At 48.2% G+C, this 23,013-nt stretch overlaps 1 protein-coding gene across 1 annotated transcript; it reads right to left on the reverse strand.

Annotated features, from left to right (window-relative positions):
- Positions 1-6,045: 6,045 nt before the first annotated feature.
- FAH (fumarylacetoacetate hydrolase) lies at positions 6,046-22,755 on the reverse strand. Its single transcript, XM_048317625.1, has 14 exons — positions 22,583-22,755; positions 20,242-20,352; positions 19,534-19,655; positions 18,368-18,417; positions 16,796-16,886; positions 16,175-16,272; positions 15,868-15,920; positions 14,360-14,459; positions 13,540-13,670; positions 12,715-12,790; positions 12,083-12,129; positions 10,987-11,088; positions 9,863-9,980; positions 6,046-6,265 (listed from the first exon to the last, which is right to left on the reverse strand). Exons 1-14 carry the CDS (start codon positions 22,751-22,753, stop codon positions 6,186-6,188), a joined length of 1,350 nt encoding a protein of 449 aa, XP_048173582.1. The 5' UTR covers positions 22,754-22,755; the 3' UTR covers positions 6,046-6,185.
- Between the last annotated feature and the right edge of the window lie 258 nt (positions 22,756-23,013).

Consider the following 23,013-nt stretch of genomic DNA (forward strand, 5'->3'; position numbering starts at 1 on the left):
CTTGCTGTCTCTGTTGTGGTTTTCTTCCAGTTGCCAGGACATCTGTAAAAACACTCACAACACAACACGACTTACAAGAAGGGTGTACATTCGTGACAGCTCTCCTTGGAGAGTGAGAGCAGAGAACAACTCCCTGTGTAGCTGCACCACTACAGATTCCTGGGAGCTCAGGAAAGAGCTGATGGAGCCCCAGGTGTTCCTGTGGCTCTGCAGAAAATCAGCTTTTCCAAAGGGGCTATTTCAGGTTACTCCCTTGGTCAGGAAGAGCACTCAGCTGAGCTTCAGCTCAGTGGGGGACTGCAGTATCTGTATTTCAGCAATTCATTATCAGTAACAAATTGCATACCAAAAGAAACAGGGCCACTGAGACCAGAATCCCTCCTGCTAGCAACTGAAAATGAAGAGCATGGAGCCTCCGTGGGGGTCTCTTTGAAGAAGCCACAGAGTGTGGGATATGCAGTGTAAAAAGCACCCAGGGAACTCCTCCTCTTGGAAAACATGAAGAGATGAATTGCTAATTCTTTCATCTTGAAAAAAGGCTCTGTTGCCTGAAAGCTGGGTGCTTTATAGATCTGCTTGTCCCTGCAGCAAGTCCTCTGGCAGAAGGATCTTTGTGCCTAGAACCCAGTTTGCCACAAAGACTAAACCCCACTGATAAATCATGACCTCTCTCCTAGTCAGAAGCAGAGGCTGGAGTCTTCACTCTGTTTTCAGTACAGCTACTCTGGCTAAGGTAAGAGCAGACCTGAACTGAGGCCAGCAGCAGCTGAATTTGAGCGGACACCCTGGAAACGTTTTTTCTGAAAGAGACAGGGACTGATGGCAAGCCAGGGACTCACATGAGCGATGCTGCTGCAGCCTGTTCTGGCCAAAGGGTCCCCAGCTTGCTGGGTCATTACAGTCTCAGCAGGCAGCTTCAGCCCAGATGCCAACACATGACTCAGATGGGGAAATGCTGTGCTCAGACTTCAGCCATCTCCTTTGCACCTTTTGTTTTTTTTAAAACCATTTTCATTAAAAATGGTCAATACCTTGCTAACCAGGAGAACTCTGCTCACACACACATTTTTAAAGCAACAAACAATTTGAAATTCCTGGTATTCTCAGGTCATCGTATATAATTCAATCCACTACGGTGTTAAGAAATATTGAATGACAGTTCTTAGTTACAAAGTTCCATGTTTCATACTGGAACCTGGCCAGGAAGCCCACACAAGGAAATCAGAAACCAAAAATGTATTAAAATTGCATTAAGTGTGCCAAAGCCATAAGGAATGCAAAGTTTTTCAAAACTTATTTATATTTAAGATGAATTGGATTTCTCCAGCAGCAGCCGTCTTGCCTCTGCAGATCAAAGGGAGTACCTGGCAGGGGTGAGCAGGCAGCAGAGCTGGGCAGACTTCAGCCCCTGCAGCAGATGCCAGAGCCCCCCCAAACAGGGTCCCAGGACACGACAGCTCCAGGGCATCCAATGCTCTGCAGGGCAGTGGCGGTGCCAGCTGGAAGTGCTGAGCCCTGAGCACACCTGTCCTGGATCCAGCACACAGAGAGGACAGGAAACCCTCCCTGTGCTTGCAGCTTCCAGCCAGTCCCTCAGTATTCATGGACCAAGGTGTTGATCCTCCAGGTTGACCCAAGGGATGCCCAGCTGCCACCAGGGACTTCTGCTCCTGCAGCATTTCCCGTGGATGTTCATTAACGGTGTTAACAACTTCTCTGTTTCAGCTGCTCATGGAGCAAACAATATCAAGAAAGCAGAGTAAAAATCAGAAAGCACAGGTCTGTCATTAAAACTTCAAGGAAAACCAAACAGAGAAAGAGTTGAGGTGAGGAAGTTCTCAGGAATGAGGAAAGATGAGAAGGAGAAGCAGCTCACAGCAGATTTGTATGGAGCAGCATGGTGCCAGTACCTCAGCATGTCCCTCACGTACTTCCAAAGCCCTCAATCAATTTTAAAATCCCAGAAATGATCTCCTCCTTTCTCACTAAGCAGCACCTGTGCAGGCATTCTGAACAGAAGCAGCAATCAAACCTGAGAAATGGTCTCCTGCCTCACTGCTTAACACCAAAAGCCATGTGAATATCACCTACCAGCTCTGTCCCTCTTCACAAAGCCACTACCTTGACCCTGAACAGCTACTGAGAGAGTGTTTGACTCGTTTCTGCCTGGGTAATGGAAGAATTATGAATATTGCTGACCCAAACACATCAAAAAGAATTTTTTTTTCCAAGATACAGCATCCATTTCTACTCAGAATCTCTCCAGAAAATGACTTCAGGTGAAGAGTGCCTGCATTTCACAGCAAAAAGCCAGTGGTTCCTTTAAATTCTGAAATACATTTTAGGGGTTTATTCCATGCTTTTTTTTTTTTTTTTTTTCTGACACTTAATTATACCAACAGCTCCGTTATAAATTACACCCAGCTTTTTCGCTACGCACCAACCAGATGACGCTTTGATCTGTAAAAAAATGCATCTCAAAGTACCAAACTGCCCTCAGTTTTGCTGCCGGCAAAATAAGAAAATCAGGTGGCATGTTCTCAGGCAGGATGATTTATTGCCTCTATGCCCACCCTGTGATAAAGCAGCACAACCCAGAAGCAGCTCCAAGACCTCTCACCCAACACCCCAGCACTACTCACCCCCGGGATCGCTGTGCTCCAGCACGGATTGCTGCTGGGAACTGCTGAGCTCTGCTGAGAGGGAAACACCAGGCAGGAGAAGGATGCTCCAGGCCTGCACAAGAGCTGTGGTTTCCACTTAGACGCACACTTCCATTCCCTCTGATCAGGAATGCAGGGTCTGTCTCCCCACACAGCATTGCATGAATGAGGCCTCGCAGGTGGCTGACACAGCAGAAAGGTTTTATTTTTTCCTCCAGGCTTCTGAAGATCCAGGAAGGATTTTCTTGTTCTACACATGGGTTACAAACCCACAAACCTGGTGCTATGACAGGCTGATGGAAAAGGAGCTTTGGGTTTGTTTGTACGTTTTTTCCACTCTTGTTGGAAGCCAGACTGTAAGCAAACTAAGAAAAACAGATCTAAATCAAATGAAAATTAATAACCTCTAGAAGCAGAGACAGCCATGCTCAACCCTAACTGCAACAAAAGCTTCCCAAAGTGCACGAGAAGCTCTTGTAGAGGGAATCAACCCAATTGAAACTGGCACCTCAAAAATAAACTTTTTCCAAGCAGCCAGTCAGCCTGTTGACCCAAGAGCACCCTCTTGTTCCAAGAGCCTGCTCTTTTCACCCCTATTCAGCTTCCCCCAAAACCAGAAGAAAGCTCCATGACCTTCAGTTTAAAGGACAAGGGTGCAAAGTGGTCCCAGCTGCCCCAGGGGAGGCGGAGCAAGCGGAAGGTGCCCAGAACACCTGTGTGTTTCCCAAAATCTGGGTCAGAGGCTGCTTCCCCCCCAGGCAGTGGGTGCTGCTGGTCCCAGGCCAAAGCTATTTTGTGGGCAGCACTGGGTATTGCAGCACAGATGTGCCCTTCACTCTCCCCTTGACACAGGGCACCCCGGCAGGGAGGAGAAGCAGCAGTGCTGGTGGCCCCAGGCTCGCTGCGAGGGCAGCGTGGCCATGGGCTCCCCTTCTCCGCAGTGCCCACCCAAACAGAAGCCAGCTGCCTTCTTTGGGGGCGAAAAGAAAGTGGCCTTCTGTGGGCACACAGAAAAGTTTGTCTCGTTTTTTATCGTCTCCTGGCATTTTGGCCCCCATCCATGCAGCAGGCGGCAGATGACTCTGAGCTCTGTCCTGAGAGAGGTTTTGGACTTTGGCCAGCTCACCTCTGAAACATGCTGTGTCTGAGGTTCTTTCCAGAAATTACCCACCTTCTGGGAATCTGGGACTTCTCCAGATGTCCCTGGGCTAGAGAAGCTCAGTTCAGCCACCTTGGGATCCTTCCACCTCCCACCCATCCCCAGCATGGTGCAGGGGTGCTTGGCCCAGGGATGTGCAGAGTGGCCACTGCAAAGCCACCCTCCTCCCTCAGGGCTGCGGCATGGCAGGTTGGCTCTGGGGCAGGAGCCAGTTTGGAAGGGTCTGTGGCTGGGTGCCTCCATCCTGGCCAGGTTTGGGGTCTCAGCACCACTGACCTTCTGCCTGACCAGGCAACGAGCCCAGTTTCCACTTGCTGGCAGGAATTGCAGCATCCAGTTGGCTCTTTGGGAGGGGAACTCATTGACTGTGTACAGGACTCGCCTTTACCTTGCCCAAAGTTCTGGAAGAGCACTATGGATTTACAGTTCCCCTAAGGATTCCTGCACCCAGAAAGCCTTGACACCACGGTCCTTCTTGGCTGTGAAGTGTCTTACAGCAAGGTCACAGCTGATGGCTGATGACATATTGCCCTGACATCAGCTCCTGGCTCTCTGTATAGGTGCACCCCTCCCCTCAGACATTTCATTTCCAGAACATCAGATATGCCAAGCTGCACCGTGGATGTTGCTTCTGCAGACAAATTTCTCTCCTGGATAAACGCTTTGTGTGTCCTGCTGCTGCCAGCAGCAAAGCTGGGCTGTGCTCAGAGGAACAGGATGGGTTATTTCTAAATCCAAGAGGGAAGGTGTCAACTCACAATTGTCCTTTGAGGTCAAAAGAGAGCACAAAGCATCTATAAATTGATGACCCAGTCAGAGTACATTAAATAAATATCTGCCTATTAGTTCAGCTCCAAGAGCCTGAAGGCAAAATAGCTTTTCCTTGATAAACAACAATGAGCCAATGTTTTCCTGGCCAGGTCATCCTTGATTTGGGGATGAACCTCCCAATATCATTCTTTAAAGAACCATTATTGTTGCACACTAGAAGAGAGCGCATTTCAGTGCACATGCCCCATTAGCAGTGATTTATCTGCACTGGCACTTTAATTTTCATTTCAAATTCATTTTCCTCTTCTGCATGGCCATAAGGTTCAGATTCCTGGTCAGCCCCAGGTGCTCCTCAGGATGACATCACACACCCTCATGACCCACATCAGCAAAACTACCTGGTAGGCCTTGGGAGCAGCGATGGGCCAGCCTGGAAAAGCAGCAGCCTGGGCTCATCCTGCTGTCACCACATGGAGCCAGCAGCCTCATCAGGTTCTTCACTTTGAGGACCAAGCAAATATTTAACAAGTTCCCCTTGCACTATACCAGAGTTCATTATCCGGTCTCCCGAGCTCCTTCAGTCAGTAATATCCTCTAATTGATGTGATTTGGCACTTGGCCATGGAGTTAAATTGATTTGTAGGCCAGCAGGAGACAGCAGATGCCCTTTACACTTGAGGAAAGTGGCATGTGGCTTTGTTTACTGGCTGCTGCAAGGGGATGCCATGGCACGAGATGCCTTTTAGGGGTGGAGGAAGGGGGTTGGCCTCCTTGGTGTCCTCTATCCACAGCCCCTGTTGGGTGGTAAGGTGTGACTGCCACCAGTGAGTGCCTGGGGATCACTCCAGTGATGAAATTCCACCCCCCACCCTGACCCCTGGGATGCTGGTGCACAGGGTGAGAGAGAAATAGGGAATTCCCTTCTCTAAACCAGGGCAGGAGGCAGGGGGCATCTCCACGACCTTTTGAGGGGTGCCCCAACACAGGCTCCCATCTTTGGACTGGAATAAATCTCTTTTGGGGCAGGAGAGTTGCTTCTGGTTATGTAAGGGCAGGAGGAGCAGGGACCTCCTGCCTGTTGCCTTCAGTTGTGTCGATTATCACATTCCCAAATTGCTTTGTTGCAAATTATTTTAGGGCACAGTAATGTAACTCTTACTCAGGAAGGTCTACAAGTTTTAATATCCATATGCAACTCGCCTTCAGGATTTCACCTCCAGCATATTAACACTGTGGAAAAAGGAAGTCAGCATGGAATCTCAGCTCTTATCATCAGCCTAGTACTCTGAATATTTAAGCTTACTTGAAAGCCTCTTTTTATAATTATGAAAAAAACATTAATATGGTAGAAGAGTTAAGAATCTCACTTTCCATTTCAATCATCTTATTCATATTCTGAGAATTTTAAGCTAGCGTTGAAAAATCCTTTTCTTATCACACCAGAGAGCCACATTCACCTTTCAGATATTTATTGATAATTAAAAATAGTAAGATTCCAATCACTCATATAAAAATAATAAACCAGAATAAAGCACAATGACTGGTAGAGCTGGGAGGAGGGTTCCTCCTTGGATGTTAGATTATTCCAGTCCTCATGGATTCGACAGGGCTGGAAGGATTTTTCCCGAGCACTGGCCAAATCCCACGCGGAAGCCGTTGCCCTGGCAGTAACCTAGGGACAGAAAACAACACACAGCTTGTTCTGTAAGGATTTTACCAGGAATAAAAGTGAATAAAGGCATAAAGAGACCAAAACCAAGTGAAAACATTTAAGAAATGCAATGAGGGGTAAAAAAAAGAGAACACCTGGAAGAGTTCAAGTAGCCCAGGAATATGAGAAAAAAAGAAGCACAAGCTGTTAAACACAGCAGTATGCAAGTTCAGTGAACTGATCAGAGAACAAACAAGATGTGCCTGCAATATTTCTGTTTTCAAACCTAACCTGCAGCACCATCAATCTTACCTGGCAAACTGATTCACTGCCTGGCCCAGCCCTGCAATTAATCAAGTAAATCTGGATTCTCTTTCTGCAGCATCAGGGCTGCTCTTGGGATATCCGGATGCTGACAGCCAGAGAGGCAGTCATTAAACCCCTCAGACAGCAGGACCTACCCTTGCAGAAGCTGTTTTGCTTGCTAAAGTTAAGTGGTTTAGTTCCATGAGAAATTCTGCATCTGACTCCAAGTTCTCATTAATCCTCTGTTATATAAGAGGGTGTGGAAGGTCTGCTGGCTGCTGCTGCAGAGCTCACGGGGCTGTGACAGCATCTCTGACTACAGGACAACTCCATCTCTCCCTGCTCCTGTGTGATGGAGGAGATGACGCTGGGACAGGGATGCTGCAGCTCCTCGTGCTGCCATGGGCCAGCCAAGCTGCTCCACAAACAGCAGCCACCAGCAAAGCTGCAGGCAGAGCAGGGGAGGGACACAGCCAGGGCCTTCTGGCCTGTCCGGGAAGTCTATTCTGGGAAGAAACAGCTGAGGAGACCTACTGTAGCCTTCTGCTACAGCAGCTGATCAAAGGAAGGACAAGTGGCATATGCTGCATTTTAAGGACTGGTTTCATAGCTAGAGATGGATTTTCCTGACGAAAAATCACCTGCATGTGATAAAAAGCAGCTGCCTTCAAGAAGCTAAGAAGTAGCTCAAGAGAACAGACCCTAATTCCCACCCTTAGCACAGATCAGTGGAAACCTTCTCTGAGGAAGAGAAAGGGTGGGCTCAGGCTGCAGGGCAGCCAAAGTTACTGCAGCACAAAGAGAGACCCTGCCAGCTCTAACCCACAGTGCAGCTCTCACAGCCAGGCTGAAACGAAGTTTTCCAAGGACAGTGGTGCCACAGACACCGTCCTGGTGTCTGCCAGGTAATCCTCATCCATAAGTAAGGCACTGTAAGGCTCAGCTCAGCTTCCATTTGACTCATTAGGCTTCACTGCCAGCTTTCCTTTGAGCAGCGGCTGATTATTTCAGTCCAGTTTGGTTATCCCTGCTGTCAGGCACAATTTAGAGCAGCACCAAGGAGCAGCACACTGAACAAAGCGAGCCCTGTGCTGCCAGCAGCCCTGGCCTGAGCTCTGTGTGTGCCAAGGAGTTACTGAGAGGGCTTTGCAGGCAACTGCCAACACCAGGAGCAGCTCTTCCCCTGAAATGCTCCCTCCCTGAGACACTCCTTGGGAGAAATATATTTCTCTCATTTTATGTGTTAGGTCTCTGAAATAGGTCCCACACGGGGCGTAAGAATACAAAGCTGAAACAGGAAACTAGAAATGATGTGTTGAGCACTTGGCAGGAGCTTATGGCAGCGCCTTGGGAGAGGATGGAATAGCACCAGCCCTGCCCCAAGGGTGCCTTAAGGCACTGGGCCTGCTGTACATCACTAAATAGGAGCAGCTCCCAAAGTGCCCCAGCAGCAGCGGGCTCCTTGCAATGCCCTGGCGTGCACAGCCACAAACTGTGCTGGTGTAAAACAGCCCAGCAGATCAATGAACATGGGACTGTCTCACTGCCTTCACCCAGCTCTGCAGCAATGCCACCATGCCATCTTTAAAGGTTAAAGACATTCAGGATTCAAAGTATTTAATTAATTAACATAGCTTGTCCTGCGTGTGAAGAACAACATGGCTCAGGCACTGGTCCCATTTTTTCTTGAGCTGGCTCCCCATGCCAGCAGCCCCCAAATTGTGAGGTGCTCCTTGCCAATAGGGGTATCAGGGTGCAACTCCACAGGGATCTTCATCACTGTACCCTAATTTAGGGCTCCTGGCGTAGTTACTGGAGGGAGATTGGCGACTCTGGAGGGCAGTGTGGCACTTTGAATTGCCAGGGGAGTGTCCCTGGGTATATGGGGAGCCTGTAGAGAGCACTGTCAGATGTCTCCACGTTGCAGCATGAGCAGTCACTGGGCTGCTGGGAGGCTGAAGGATGTCAGAGGCATTTGGGAATCCTCGGGTTCATCACTTATGGCTCTCTCCAGTACCTCTCAATCTCCAGTTGTATCAGCATCTTCCTCTGTCAAACTAGCAGCACCTCACAGGAACACGATTTTCAAGGCTATTGGATGGGCTGCTAGGCAGGAGCCACGGGGCCTCTGGCTGCAGCACCACCAAAACCACTAAGGAGTCACTGCCAGGGGACTGGAATACATACATTACTTTCTTTTTTTTTTTGCCACAGAAAATTCTTGGCTTTTGTTAAATTTTTTTCAGAAAAAAAAAAAAGAGATCATAATTTGAAACTGTTTTGTCAAAAATCCTGAGAGTCCTGGCTGGATTGAGCAGGTACACAGGCACATATGAGCATCACACCGTGAGGCAGCTGCCTGGGTGTTCATCACTCGCATTTTCTCTGCCCTCAGCCACGCCTGTGAAGTGTTTTCCCATCGCTTGAGCCATTTGTTCCTGTGCAGGTATCTCTGATCACATCAGCAGGATGGAGCTGCTCAGAGCCAGGTGTGGCACTGGCTGGGCCTCAGCTGGTGACGCACAACATCCCACAGGACATTCCCTAAAATCTCAGTGGATGACATAGCAAAGACATTGCAGGCTTGAACCAAAAGTTTCTCATGGCTGTTCTTGCCAAATATTTGCTGCCACAAAGATGAGAGGAAAGGAAAAAATAGATTTGTTTTGCACTAGGCTTTGGGTTAAGAAGAAGCAGGAGTGGGATTTAGATCACAAAACACTGTGGTAGATTTTAATTCATAAAATCCTTAGATTATCAAGATGAAAGCTAAAACATGTCTCAGCATGAAACAGCTCTCAAGCAGAGCCCTTTTCAGAGGGGAGCTGGGCAGCTGTTCCAGCAGGCTTCATGCTGTTTCCCACATACTTCATTTGCAACACACTCCATTGAATATGCCTAGGTTACAAATGAAATATTATTTGAAAAATAACTTTTTTCAGCATTTGGCAAGCTCTGCTCCACATGCGAACTTGGACTGGGGTGGAAGCAATACATTAACTGCTCCTAGTCCCAGGGTATTTTTGCCCATAAAGGCAAACCTACCTCCATCATCTCCTTGGTGCTCACACAGTGGCATAACAAGAGCATTAAGGACTTAGCAAAGCAAATAATCTCATCTAGAAAGCATTTATGGCAGGGAAATTTCCATCCACCTTCTTGAGCCTCCTGACAGGTAGGATGGAAACAACTGTGCTTGCATAGCAGGTATGTATAGAGTAGCCCAGCTCCACACCAGGTGCCTGTCCTGCTGGGATCAACCTATGGAAATGTGTCCTTGCTGCAGTGTAAGAGCAGTTATCCAGCCATTACCTGTCAGAATTACTTCGTCTCCATCCTGCAGGAATTTACGAGACTGTCCACTGCCAAGGGGGATTTCTTTTGTTCCATTCCAGGACAGCTCCAGCATGGAGCCAAAGCTCTCTGGCTCCTGCAGCAAGAGTTCATAAACAAATAAACAATTTTTTAGTATCTTTCCTGCTGTTCAGCTTCTTGCTGCTGGGAGCAGACACACAAGTATGTTACCTCTACAGAACAGAGTTTTGCTGTTGATTTAATTCATTGATACATTGGGTCCTTTTCCTGACTTTGCATTTTAATTGCTGGTTGGCTATTAGCAGTGGTGCTTACAGCTGTTACCTGGTGTACTTAACACAGTGTTCAACCTGTTAAAGCAGTTTGGGTCTGCCACAGCAAGAATGGAAGCAAGTGGAGGAAACTTCTACAAATCCAGTGCTTTTATGTTGTCACGTTTAAGATTTTTAATTACATTTTGTTCTTCAAAAGAACAAAAAGCTGGTGAGTGTTTGTGAGTCTTTAATGTCATTCTGCAGTACAATAATTTGAAGATTCAAAAAGCACCTCAGAAATGCTCAAAAGAGAAGTACAGGCAGCCCAGCTTGCAAACAGCTTACCTGAGGCTGTCTTTGCAACGGCGTGTACAGGATTTGTATTTGGTGTTCCAGAAAGTGAGAGCTGGCCATATATTGCAGCCACTGTCCATATGGCAGCTCAAGGGGAGTAACAGCTTGTGAAGCTGGCTCCAACTTCATTGCAGAAACTAAAAGTTGCACCCAGGCACCTTTCACATTCTTTTCAGAAATAAAAAGCTGCACTTCATAGAGGGTAAATGGATTGGGAGGATGCTTCCACACAGAAGTTAATCTGCATTTGTTGGAAAATAGTTCTTAGGGAAAGAAGTAGGAGAGATCAAAACCCCAAAACTCAACCACATGAAAAACCAGCCAAACAAAAACCCTACGCAAACCAAACCACTTCTCAGGGTGATTTTGGGGCTACCAAAGCAGCAGCCCAGCGTGCCAGGGAAAGAACTGCAAATGGTTTCGTGGTGCTCAGGTCAGGCAGGGCTTAGACCCAAGCCCTGCTCAGTTGGTTTCAAGTTGCTGACCAGAGGCTGTCATTGTTTCAACACTTACAGGTCCACTGATGGTGCCAGAGGCCAGGAGGTCTCCAGGTCTGAGGTTGCAGCCATTGATGGAATGATGAGCCAGCTGCTGTTTCATGGTCCAGTACATGTGCTGGAGGAAGGAGGAAGAGGAGGCTAAAGCAAGGAGGCAACAAAGGATGAACCTCTCTGGTGGGCCATTAGGCTGTGCAGAATGGAGTCATGTGGCCTGGCCTATGGCATTCATAAAACCCACATTTTAACATGCAATTTAAAAATCCCTTTAAATTTTTCTTATTTCAGCTGGATGTCATTTTCCCTCTTCTTCCTCTCTAAGGCCGGTACTGCTGACCCAGGCTCCCTGATTACACCCAGTATTTTAACAGCCTTATAGGAAAATCTACTTATTACTGATTTGCTGACTACTGATTTACTGATTAAGGTAATTACCATGCAAAGAGCCAAATGTGAATATGAAATTGATTGAGAATTGCTGCAGCTGGCACATAAATCTCCTGGCTTCAATCAGGGGGTGGAGGCAGAGCCACCACGCTGCCCACAGAGGGGATGAGGCAGACCCAGGCTGGCAGCAGTGAGTGGCATCTAAATTAGAGCTGTGGCTGCACAGCTGTACTGCAAGAGGCATTTCCCTCTTCCTGTAGTCCTCTGTCCTCACAGCTCCCCACCAAATGGGCACAGAGCTAAGGATGCTCTGAGCACCCCAAAGCCAGCAGCAGGAAGAGGTGCCCCCCCATCGAGCATTCAGGTGTTTCCATCTCACAGGGGGGAACTATCACCATCTTCCAATTTTTTCCCCCTCTGTCTCCTATGCAGACTCAGATCTGATCTTCAGCTGCACTGGAACAGGCTACCCATGGAAGTGGTGGATTCACCATCCCTGGAAGTGTTCAAAAGCTGTGGGGATGTGAGGGACATGGTTTAGTCATGGGCTTGGCGGTGCTGGGTTAACATTCGGACTCGATGATCTTGGAGATCTTTTCCGACCTTAGTGGTTCAGTGATTCTGTTCTATGACTCTAATGCAAAGAGCAGTGTTTGAAATTGCCTAGGGCTGGAGCTGATGGCATCAGCAAGATTGCAAATAAACAAAAGATACTGGAGTCTTACCTTGAAATTGGATCTGCATACAGTAGTTGGTGTGCTCATTCCTTCTCCTGCAGAAAATAAAGAATAAGAAAGAAAGAAGCAATTTGTTTGTGTTGGATGAATGATGTTGGAGTCTTTTTATTTTACAGATGGATGGAAACTTCTTTTATCATTGTAATCCCTAGTGAGAAACCAGTAATAACATTTTTTATTGCTATGAAGACCAGGATTTCATAGAGAACAAGTGTGGGGATTGCACTGCAGTAGCATCAAGCTGCCCATTTCCTACTCTCTGCTCTCCTATAGGAAAACCACCTGGACCTAGTGGTCAGCAGGGCCATAAGGTGGGGGCTGAGCTGGGTTAACATCTGGATCCCACACAAACCTGCTTATTCCACACCCTGATGACCCCTGCTGATGCAAGGAGACCCCTCAGGGACCCTCCTCAAGGGGAGCTGACCACCTGGGGGGCATTCCCTGCTTGGCACAGCAGGGAGCAGGAGGAGCTCTGCGTCTCTCTGTGACAGAGGCAATCTGGGCAAAGAGGGAAAAGAAGGAGTGCAGAGCCCAGAGCAAAGCGCCTGAAAGGTGTGGTGGTGCCACAATATTTAATTGGCAATTTCAGCTTTGCAACCCACTCAGCTTTGCCCTACCTTTAATAGCAACAAAGAGCTTGATGTCGAAAGTGTAGGGCTCTTTATCCTGAAGGTAGGGCAGAGGCTTAGGATCCTAAGAGCATATAAAACACATCATAGTCTGAACAAAAAGAAAGGAAAAAAATCCACAAGCCATTCCAGTGAGTATTTGTGTACCCAGCCTGTGCTGCACAACCCATTCACTTCACCCTTCCTACTGCTCAGATTATCATTGTGTTTGGTCTCATGCACACACTTTTAAAGTTCTTCCTGAACAGATATGATACCCATATAATCCAATTCCTTTTTCTGCACAAGGTTTGCAAAAGCCATGTCCATCATTTCAGCATGGATGTTAATCCAACACAAAGGGAGTGCCAGCACACCTTTGCTCTGTGCCTACACAGAAAAGATGGTGAGGTCTCTGCAAGACTCTGTTATCTTTTCCAGTTTTAACCACCTACATAATGTAGACAACTGGAAATGCTTGAACAAAATGTTCTGGCTTGACTCCACCCTCCCTCCACCACTTGCTGGCTGCTAAGTGCTACTAGAGACCCAGACGAAGCTCTGATTAGTTTATTTTCCAGGTGTTTTAGAGATGATTTTTCTGTCCTGCTCAAGCAGGATGACAGCACACCATGTGCCAGGGCCAGTGACACCAATGAGCATTTGAACTCAGAGGCCTTCATCTGCTCAGAAGCAGAATCACAACTGTAAATTCCATGGAGACAATCCTTGGCATGGATACAGCTCAGTGATTTCTACTGATAGGATCTTCCAGCTCTGCTGACATTTTCCCAGCACTGCTTTTCCTTTATTTCAGCCCTTTCCCTTGCTGACCTGGACAGGGTTTGGCAACACAAATGGCATGAGAGCTTCCATGGTGACAACCCACGGAGAGATGGTTGTGCCAAGGCTCTTGCTCAGGAAAGGACCCAGAGGAACATATTCCCACTTCTGGATGTCACGGCCTGGGAAGAGAACATCCAAAGCAATGCAGGTAAATATATCCTAGGAATTGCACATCCATCAGACCCATGAAGCAGTAACATGAATTGAAAATGTTATCCCCGCCCTTTTCCAGCTGTTGTGCCCAAATCCTAATTTAAATCCATCCATTTCGAAGCTTCAACCCAATTTTCTTACATCAGATAGATTAGGAAGGCAAACCAGCAATAAGTAAAACAAACCAGGCCCTATTTAACCAGTATTTTTACCTCCAGTTTAATTAATGCTTTTATACCCAGCTACTTGTCTTTGCCACTCATAGGGAGAATTTCAACAAGTTAAGTCCTTGCAGAGACTGAGGGATTTGTGATTGCCAAATCCTTTTCCTGACACTGAAACCAATCACCATCCTTGGTATCACCATTCTTAGGACTCCTCCATCCCTGCCCAGAAGAAACTAGACTGATATTAGCTCTTCCATAAGTAAATAAATCTTCATTAGGCAGAAATTCCTGGTTCTGCTAATTGATCGAAGCCAGATTGATACAGGCACTGAAAAATACAGGCAACACTTTATTTTCATCCCTTTCAATTGTACCCAGTGGTTTCAGGGATCAGCATTCTGCTACTAAAATATGGAATTTATCCCTCTCCAGGGCTTCCCATGGTGCTGTAACCCCCTCTCCAGGCAGATCCCCACAGCACCGGTTACCGCTCCAGTCGTTCATCAGGACCATCCCAAAGATGTGCTCCTGGGCTCTGCTGATGGGAATGGGCTCCCCATACTTGTTTCCAGGGCCTACAAAGAATGCCTGAAATCAAAAAGCAACATGTTGATTATGTTTGTGAACTTAAAAATCTTTACTGCTCAGAGAGTTACAGACAGCAGCAACAGAGGCTGGGCAGGATGGGTTTTGCACCATTTCCCACACACATTTGGACAAAACCCATGGCCTACTCCCCTTTTCTTCCCCTCCATGAAGCTGGCAGGCTTGAATTACTTAAGAGCTCTGTGTTGCTAAGAGACAGACATTAAACAAGGACACGATGTTGTCAAAATGCAGGAGGAGAAATGTTCCCTCCTAATTACAGTCTGGATTCAGGACAGGTTTGCCCACTGAAGGGACTGATTGCTGCAGGCAGTGACCGGGAAGGAGTTTAAAGTCATCCAAGGGGATACTGAATGTGGCTGGAGCCTGGTGAGACAGTGGGGAAGAACAGGCAGGTGGAGAAATGTGCCCAACCAAGTAAAGCAGGCCATGAACTGGGTGCCTGCACCGGCTCCGTTAAGAATCTACAAACTGCACATGCAGAGGATTCCACAAGGAATCTCAGCTGTCTCTTTCTGTCTACAATGTGGAAGTTTTTCCTTTTTCTTTCACAGCAGGCAGCAGTAGAACTCAGGCTGGGAAGCAGAGCTATGAAGCAGAGCTATGGCAGCACCACAGGAACCCCACTTTATGGGACTTCATCCCCCCCTTATAGCACTGATTGGCAAAGCACAGAGCATTAAAGACTTTCACTTCATTTTTATAACCATTTTCATCAATAATACACTTCTTCCACTTCTTTTTTTTTAAAGGGGAAAGATTGGGAATAAATCATTAAAAAATTATATAAGCCATTAAAATGATATAAATCTTAATGAACAATCCTATGAAACTCCCCCTTCTGGATCACACTAAGCCACGGCATGATGTGCCTTCCCAACATGTTTTTTTACAACACCCACAGCACAGGTTTCAGCTTTCCAGGCAGGAGAATGGGGATTTGAATCCCACTCCCAAGAACTCAGGGCTTCCTCTGCTCTAGCTCAAGGTGCAGACAGCCTGTACTTCCAAACCCCCAGCTGTCCACTGAAAGATCCTGGCTGCAGTGCAGAGGGAACTGCTAACCAGGAAACAGGCTGTGGTGGCTGATGGAAAGAATTCTGCTGCCTGACTGCACCACGGGTGCTCAGCTTTGGCCAGGTGAGCTTTTTCCAGCCTGAGAGCTGCATGAGCAAACCTCCCAATGAGCTAAGGCACCCCGCTCCTCATCCAAAGGGAAGGTTTGCACCACAGAAATCTTCACTGCCTGTAGCACTGACAGCTCAGAGAGGAACACAGGAATGGACCCTATGGGACATTCTGTTTAGAAGAAGCTAAACCCACCCTTTCTTCCCCGTTTCTATTTTAATGTTTTTCAAGTCATAAGGAGAAAAAAAAAAGACCCACTCACCATTTCTAACTCGATATCCAGACGTTTACAAGCACCAAACACTGGAGGTTTATCTGGGGGTAGAAGAAAGAATATTTTACATCAGGGGCACAGGTAGGAAAATAGATGTCCAGCAGAAACAGCAGCTGGTGCTGCTTGGCATGGAACAGAAAATGGGCTTAAACACAGGGCTTTCTCTTGCCCTGACCCCAGGCTGGGCTTTAGGCAAGGAATCCCAGACCCTTCCACTTCACTAATTTATGATGTGGAGTAGAATTAAAAACCAAAGTAAGTAACAATCCACATTAAAATCCTCCCACAGACTCACCATTGTCAGGTTTCGTTTGCCCCACAGGTCTCCGGATGGGCGTCCCAGACACCACAACAGACGATGCCCGGCCGTGATAACCCACAGGTAGGTGCAGCCTTGAGAAAGAGCACCACAGTGCCTGGGTTAGCTGTGTGCCAGAGCAGCTTTTTGGGCTGGAAGCACCAAGGGAGTGTGAGGTACAAGGAGAGGGAGCTCTGTATAGATGGGCACAGACCTCAGCACCTCACTGATACAAGGATGGAAGTGAAATGTAATCCAGAGCTGTGTTGCAGTCTTAATGCACTTCTGTGCCACTTCTCCGATTAATTCCTTGGATCTTAAACTCTGCTTTCTTGTCACTCAGCAAAACCTTTTTTTTTTAGGTGTATTTGTCTTTGAACTGGGGGGCTGCACAGTAACTGCTGTGGGGGGTAATGAAGGGCAGTGCAGATTCAGCTGAGGCTGGGGACATGTGGGGTTGGGTTCTGGTATTGAACTCTGGACAACATTGATTCTCAGCTGCTGTGAACTGAAACCAGTGTGATCCTGAAAAAATACTCAGACCTTTAAAACATCACATATATGTACAGATAAGCCTGCAAAATATCGCTGCACTAGAGAATAATCCAAGCCACCCACCAGTTTGGCATCAGAGCGTTCTCCTTCCCCCTGAACATGATCCCAACGTTTGTGGCATGCTGGCGTGAAGAATAGAAGTCAGTGTAATCTCCTGCAGGAGGAAAAAAGCCATAAAATAGGGATCAGTGGCAGGAAAGTCCCTCATCTGCGGGGGCTAAAGCACATCATACACTCCTGGCAAAGAAAAGAGCAGGAGAGGAGACAGCGAGAGCGCTCGGGGGATGTCATTAATAGCATAAAGGGGTGATTAACAGTTCACCTATAAATTATGCAGGCAAAAAATGTCTTTTTTTTCCTTAAGTCTCCGGTAGAGAAGAGGAGGGAAAACGCAGGACATAAAGCAGCAGCCCCCTTTCCAGAGACAAGGCAATTCCCGCTGCTTTTCCTCTTGCCGGCGGTACCCGGCGCAGGGACTCGGCAGATACTCAGGGCATCTGCTGCCCTCTGCTGCCATCCCTGCAAACAGCTCCCACCCTCCGCATCCACGGGAAAACCCAGGCAAGGAGGGGGAAAGCTCAAACTGGGAAGGTGCGTTTGCATTTTGCTCGTTGGTGAGCCCAGTGAGTTATCCAGCAGCGCCAGGAGGATCCAGCAGAAAGGTATCCCTTGGATTCCCAGCCTCGCAGAGGAGGATCCAGCCACTCAGGAGAAGCAGGAACCACACACAGGACAGAGCTGCTCCTGAGTGCTGTGGAATCCTGAATGCATTGTGTCTGTGTGATACAGCTCCGTCACACCACGGCAGGGCTCCATTCCCAGCACTCGTGGGAGCCGGGAGCCGGCAATTTTCTGACATGTTCAACCTGGAACTATTTTCAGGAAGGTATCACACCTATGGGAACTCCTCATGGTTCCTCTGGGACAGGCTAGACTTTGTCCCAAAGCAGGGCTGTGCCCCGTGGAAGGCAAAAGCCAGATCAGAACAGAGTTTGGATGGAAAATGGGCGAGTTCACATCCCTGCCCCTGTGAAGGTTCTGCCCTCAAGTGACTTTGATCAAGTTGGTTTGGGTCCAAATACAAACTCCTGTTGAAAACAGAAAATGCTTATGTATCTATATGAATATATTAATCCCAAAGCAGTCCATGGCCTCATGGGAGTGGAGGCAAGATATGGGATGCAGAGTAATGGTCTGGGAGTGGAAACTCATGCTTGTTTATAAGGCTGTGCTGGAGTATCTGCCTTGGAAACTTTGCAATCCCTGAATTATTTTCTGATGGCAAAAGGGGAAATTTTTGGAAACTGAACAAGTGTTTCTTGCCTGGCTCTAGTCACAAAGGCCTTCAGTGATGCCAACCTGATGACAGGAGTTATGTACCACCAGACAGCCCTGATTTAGTGGAAATTGCATCCAGGAGTGTTCTGGCTGCTATTGAGCTTCCCCAGGCTTTTATTCTTGTGCCACGGACAGCACCTACCTTTCATTATGTACAATAATCTACTTCTGGCTGCTGCAAACCACATTCCCTGTCACAGCTATGATCTGTCTGTCTGAGCAGGCTGGAAATAAAGCAGCTGCTCCATGTGGGAGCAAAGGGCAGTGCTGAGGAGCCCCTGGCTGCGAGGGACTCACCGATGTGGGCGGGCAGGTGCATCGTCGCAGAAGCTTGAGGTACAAATGCTCTGAAATGAAAAGTGATGCCTTCAGATCTCGGAAAACTTGCAGCTCCCACCCGTAAGAAGTGTGGAAGAGGCTGGCTCGCTCTCCCAGCTCCTTCCTTAACTTAGTTTGCAAAGCCTTGCAGCAAAAAGACCTTGCAGAAAAGCTGGTGACTGCCCAGGCTGCTGTTACTGGGATGGTTACACCAAAAGGAGCAGCTGTAAGGGCGTGAGTGAGGAGGGGGCATCCCTGGGGCTGGCTGGATTCCCAAAGGGTGCAGAGAACCCCCCAGTGCCCATGCCCAGGACACCACCGCCTCTGCTGCATGGGAAGGATGAGTTCATGGCATGTGGCTCTTGGGGTGTCTGATGTGAACTGCTGGCCCTGCTCAGGGAAGATCCATGTGGCAAGCAGCAGTTCAACCCCTCTCCTGCACAGGGGAGCCTAAATCCTCCCAATCTCCCTGGCAGGACAGGGAGGAACAGCTCCTGCTCACTGCCAGGGCAGGCACTTGGGGTGTTAAAAGCATCACTCTGGACAAACGAGAGGTGTGGGATTAATGGACACACACGCTTTCCACCAGCACAGCACAGAGCACAGTCCTCCTCTCCTGCCCCTACACCACTGCACTGCCCCAAATCTGAAGCTGACTCGTGACCACATACTCAGTTTTAGCAAAGTCGAGTGGTTGCTGAGGACAAACTGGGGGGGGTCTCCCCATGGCTGCTCCAGGTGTGACAGGCAGGGAGGGAGGCACAGGGGGAGGTGGGAGAGGTGGGGACCCTTGAAGCTGTGTCTCCATGGAAGGCCATGGTGAAGGGGCCGTGGTCAGAGGACCAGCCCAGCCCACGCCTGGGCAGCCCCACTCAGCCTCCACAGAGGCAGCAGGTCCGGACACACCCCAGGGCAGAGCTCGCTGTTTCCAGCTGGAGGGTGACACCCTGGATCTGCGGGCAGTCACAGGATTAATCAGAGATTAATCTTTACGTAATTAAGAGAAGGAAGCACTCAATGTGCACAAACACCAGTTAATTCCCATGTAGGAGGCAGGTGGCCACGTCAGTTGGTTTTGGTGCCCTGTCACTCAGGTGACACAGGTGACATCTCACTGTGCCTGCAGCCACTCTCTGTTCCCTCACCTTCTCCTCAGCTCCACGTTGTCCCTCAGGGTGGGCTCTCCAGCTGACAGCAGCCTCTGCAGGAAAGCCCTGGCTTCACTCCACGCCGGCCGGCCCAGCCCCATGAAGGCGTTCAGGGTGGGCTGACAGCCACACAGAGGTGGGGGGAGAGAAAAGACCACATTTTGCTTATTCTTCACATGCTGGAAGATGTCCCACACTTTCATCCTGGTGTTGGAAGCCCATGGCCAGGGTTATGCAGCTGCCTGCACCCCCATCCACACACCACAAGCCCTCTGCAGCAGGACCTGCCAGATGTTTGCATCACCCCATCCTAACACACCACTGCAGGCCCTGGTGGCTTTGGTATCTCAACCAGCTGCAGTCAGAGGTCATTTGTATTCGCCTTTATCCTTAACATAACCTCCCTGTCATTAATATCCCATCCGTGGAGTGTTGAAGGCACAAACAGGAGTGAATTAACATTTAGGGCTTCATGTCAGACCCCTGCATTGCCAAAGGCTGATGACACTTTCCTGGGAAATGACCTTTGGACTCCTAACACCCCTGCTCTCCTTGCTATGACACCTGTGATGGTTTTTGCTCTACCAGAACCCGCCTGACAACATATCTCCAGTTCATGTTCATTATCTCACCACAAGTTGCTAAAGCCCCTTATGGAATATTTCTAAAATGCGTGTGGAAATTAGAACAGGCTCTGATAAATACCTGGTCAAAGACGTGCTGGTGTTTGGCAAGAGCTGGTCCATTGAAAAGATGTTTAATGACGCTGAGATCCAAAATCTGGTCTCCAATTGCTACCCCAAGCCTGTGCCGAGGCTGCAAAGCATCGAGACATGGGGGGAAGAGAAGAAAAGTTTATGCTTGTACCCAAAAATGCCCCAAAGAGGGCATAGAGGAAGACAGTGACCACAGAGGGTTTAACCCATCCAGGACAAAGGTCTGGTACCACAGCAATAGACCACCAAGAGCCAGTCTGAGTCTGGCTGCTGAAAAATGCTCAGACCCATGGGCAAAGCAGCACTGGCAGACCTTGAGAGGTGGAAAAGAGCTCATCCCCACCTTTTGGGGAAAGGACAGCACAACAAGCAGAGGTTTCTTTCCCTGCCCTCTTTCCCCTAGAAGTATTTGTGACAAGCATGGCAGAGCAAGCTCATAAGTCTGGAACAAGCTGTGAAGTAGGAAAATGCTCCTGCTCCTTCTGCAAGCAGGGAGGGGCTACGGGCAGGATGGATCCCATCCCTCTGGGCATGCCATTGGAGAAACAGGCATTTCTGCACCCCCAGCTCCTCCCCAAAAGACTGAGGATGCTCTGGACTCCTCTGGTGACACCAGGAAGGCAGCACATCATGCTCGGGCACATGATTCCTGTGCCACATCGGACGAGGCTGCCCTACATCACCCATCCTCACACCATGCCAGGAGCCCAGGACCCGCATGCCAAGCCCAGGCTGGATCCCCGCTGGATCCTGGCTGCAGGATCAGCATCCCACACACACGGGGGAATGTGGCTGCAGCCCCTGACAGATGCAGCCCAGGACACAAAGCTCCTGTTCATGTCCCGGGCGCGTGCGGAGCCGGCGGCGACGGCGGGGCAGCAGCACCGACAGACCCACGGCAGCTGCACAGGGCAAGAACACACCACAGCCCCCATTTATTTGTCTCTAGGACACAAATAGAGACAAACTATTGCAGCCACTCTGAAAAGCAGCTCACCAAGGTAACCATTTTCAAAGATCCATGCTATTAAACCTATTTTTTAACCTTTAATTTCCAAACAAGATTCCAAAAGTGGTAGTAAGTATTTATTCAGCAAACATTCCTGCAGAAAAAAAAACTAAAGGTCACGTCAGGTTAATCTGTAACTGGGATCGTCAGGAATGACACCAATTGTTTGAGCCTGAAATCATTAAAACATTCAGCTACTATCAGAACATTGTTCTCCTAAATAATTTCTCTAAGTCTTGCCTGTCATTTCATAGGGTATGAGTGAAGATTTTTTTTCAGAGAACAGTAACTGAGGAAGGCAGAAAAATAATCCAAACTTGCCAGATAACAGCACGCACATCTAGGAATAGATTAAGCACCATCTCAGCTTTATCTTTGGAAAATACCACATCAGAAAACACAATCTTGTGGTTTAAATTTTTTTTTAAATCTACACAGATAAGCAGTAGAAACCAGGAGATAATCATGAAGTTTCCATAAGCAATGACAAATAAATTCTCCACTTTTTCCTTCTGAGAAGCAGCTCTTGGCTTGTTCCCCTTTCTCCAGGACACACCTCTGGAGCTCCATCCCATCAGGCACTCGGAGGTGTGAGGTTCAGCCCAGCTGGGCTCAGTTCTCATGAAAATTGGGAATTGGGAGCTACCTCCTTGGCAGAAAGGTTGAGCCACGTTTTCTTATGTGCTCATAAAATAGAAGGCCTGGAGCTGGCTCAACCTGCAGGCTTTGGGCCCAGCTTTAAACAGGACACATTTGTACACGTTTAATGCAGCATTGCATAAACATAGGCAGCAATAAAACAACAGGTCAGCTGCAAAAACAGGTAAAACACGCCTTTGGTGTCCTGCTTTAATGCTTTTGCAGCCACCAACAAACTCCCCAAGAGCAGTAGTTAATGGGGCTTCTTTAGGGTCATGGTGTGATTACAGTCACAAAGAAAATGGACTGAGTTAAAAACCAAAAAAATTGAGTGTGAAATGCACCATGCCTCCACGTAGGGAGTGAAAGGGTCAAACACAGATCTAATGATGTCACAAAAATGGTCAAAAACACACAACAACAAATACTGTACTTATTAACCAAAGTACTTCTCAGCAGTAGCAACACTTCTGATTTCTCTTATGCAGTTTCAAAGAAGCTGACATCAAAATAACCACCCTAAGGAAACAGACAGTGTGGCAGCCACAGTTTTGCCATCAAGTCAGGAAGCCTGTGTGTCAGGCTGGGAAGTCTTCCTTTATCCCACACTGCTGGCAGATTCTGCTCCCTCATAGCCCTGAACAATTACACCACCTCAAGAACAAAGTTTGCTGTTACTCACCTCCTCCTTCGTGGAGAAAACCCCATAGGGGAGATTTTGGAGAGGAAAATCTGAGTCCTTGTCTACCTGGATGAAAGACATGCTGAACCCCAAGCAGTCCGTGCTTACACACAGCTCCCTCCTCCCAGGTGCTAAGTGCCTCTGAGGAAGAAGATCCTCTCCAGGTGGCATAACCCAGAGCAGAGGAGCATCAAATCCCACCCTCTGTCCTCAGACACAAACCAATCGCTGCTCTGTCACCATCCCACCCCTCTGCCTGGTCCCTGGCAGTGGTTAATCAGTGCCAGAGATTTGCCTGAGTCAGCAGCTGTTAATTGTTCCCAGCCAGGCAGTGACCCTGGTGAAATGGGGTCTTCCTGCTCACAGTTACCTCTCCTGGAGGTATTTAGAAGATGGGTAGACGTGGCACTTAATTTAGGGGTGGACTTGGC

Source organism: Corvus hawaiiensis, chromosome 13, assembly GCF_020740725.1.
Source record: "Corvus hawaiiensis isolate bCorHaw1 chromosome 13, bCorHaw1.pri.cur, whole genome shotgun sequence".
Classification (NCBI taxonomy): domain Eukaryota; kingdom Metazoa; phylum Chordata; class Aves; order Passeriformes; family Corvidae; genus Corvus; species Corvus hawaiiensis.

Coding starts and splice junctions, on each gene's coding strand:
- FAH (XM_048317625.1), bottom strand. CDS start 22,753: ATGCCACCTGGAGAGGATCTTCTTCCTCAGAGGCACTTAGCACCTGGG. Junction 20,353..22,582: donor TTTTCTCCACGAAGGAGGAG/GTGAGTAACAGC, acceptor GATGCTTTGCAG/CCTCGGCACAGGCTTGGGGT. Junction 12,791..13,539: donor TGTTGCCAAACCCTGTCCAG/GTCAGCAAGGGA, acceptor ATATGCTCTTAG/GATCCTAAGCCTCTGCCCTA.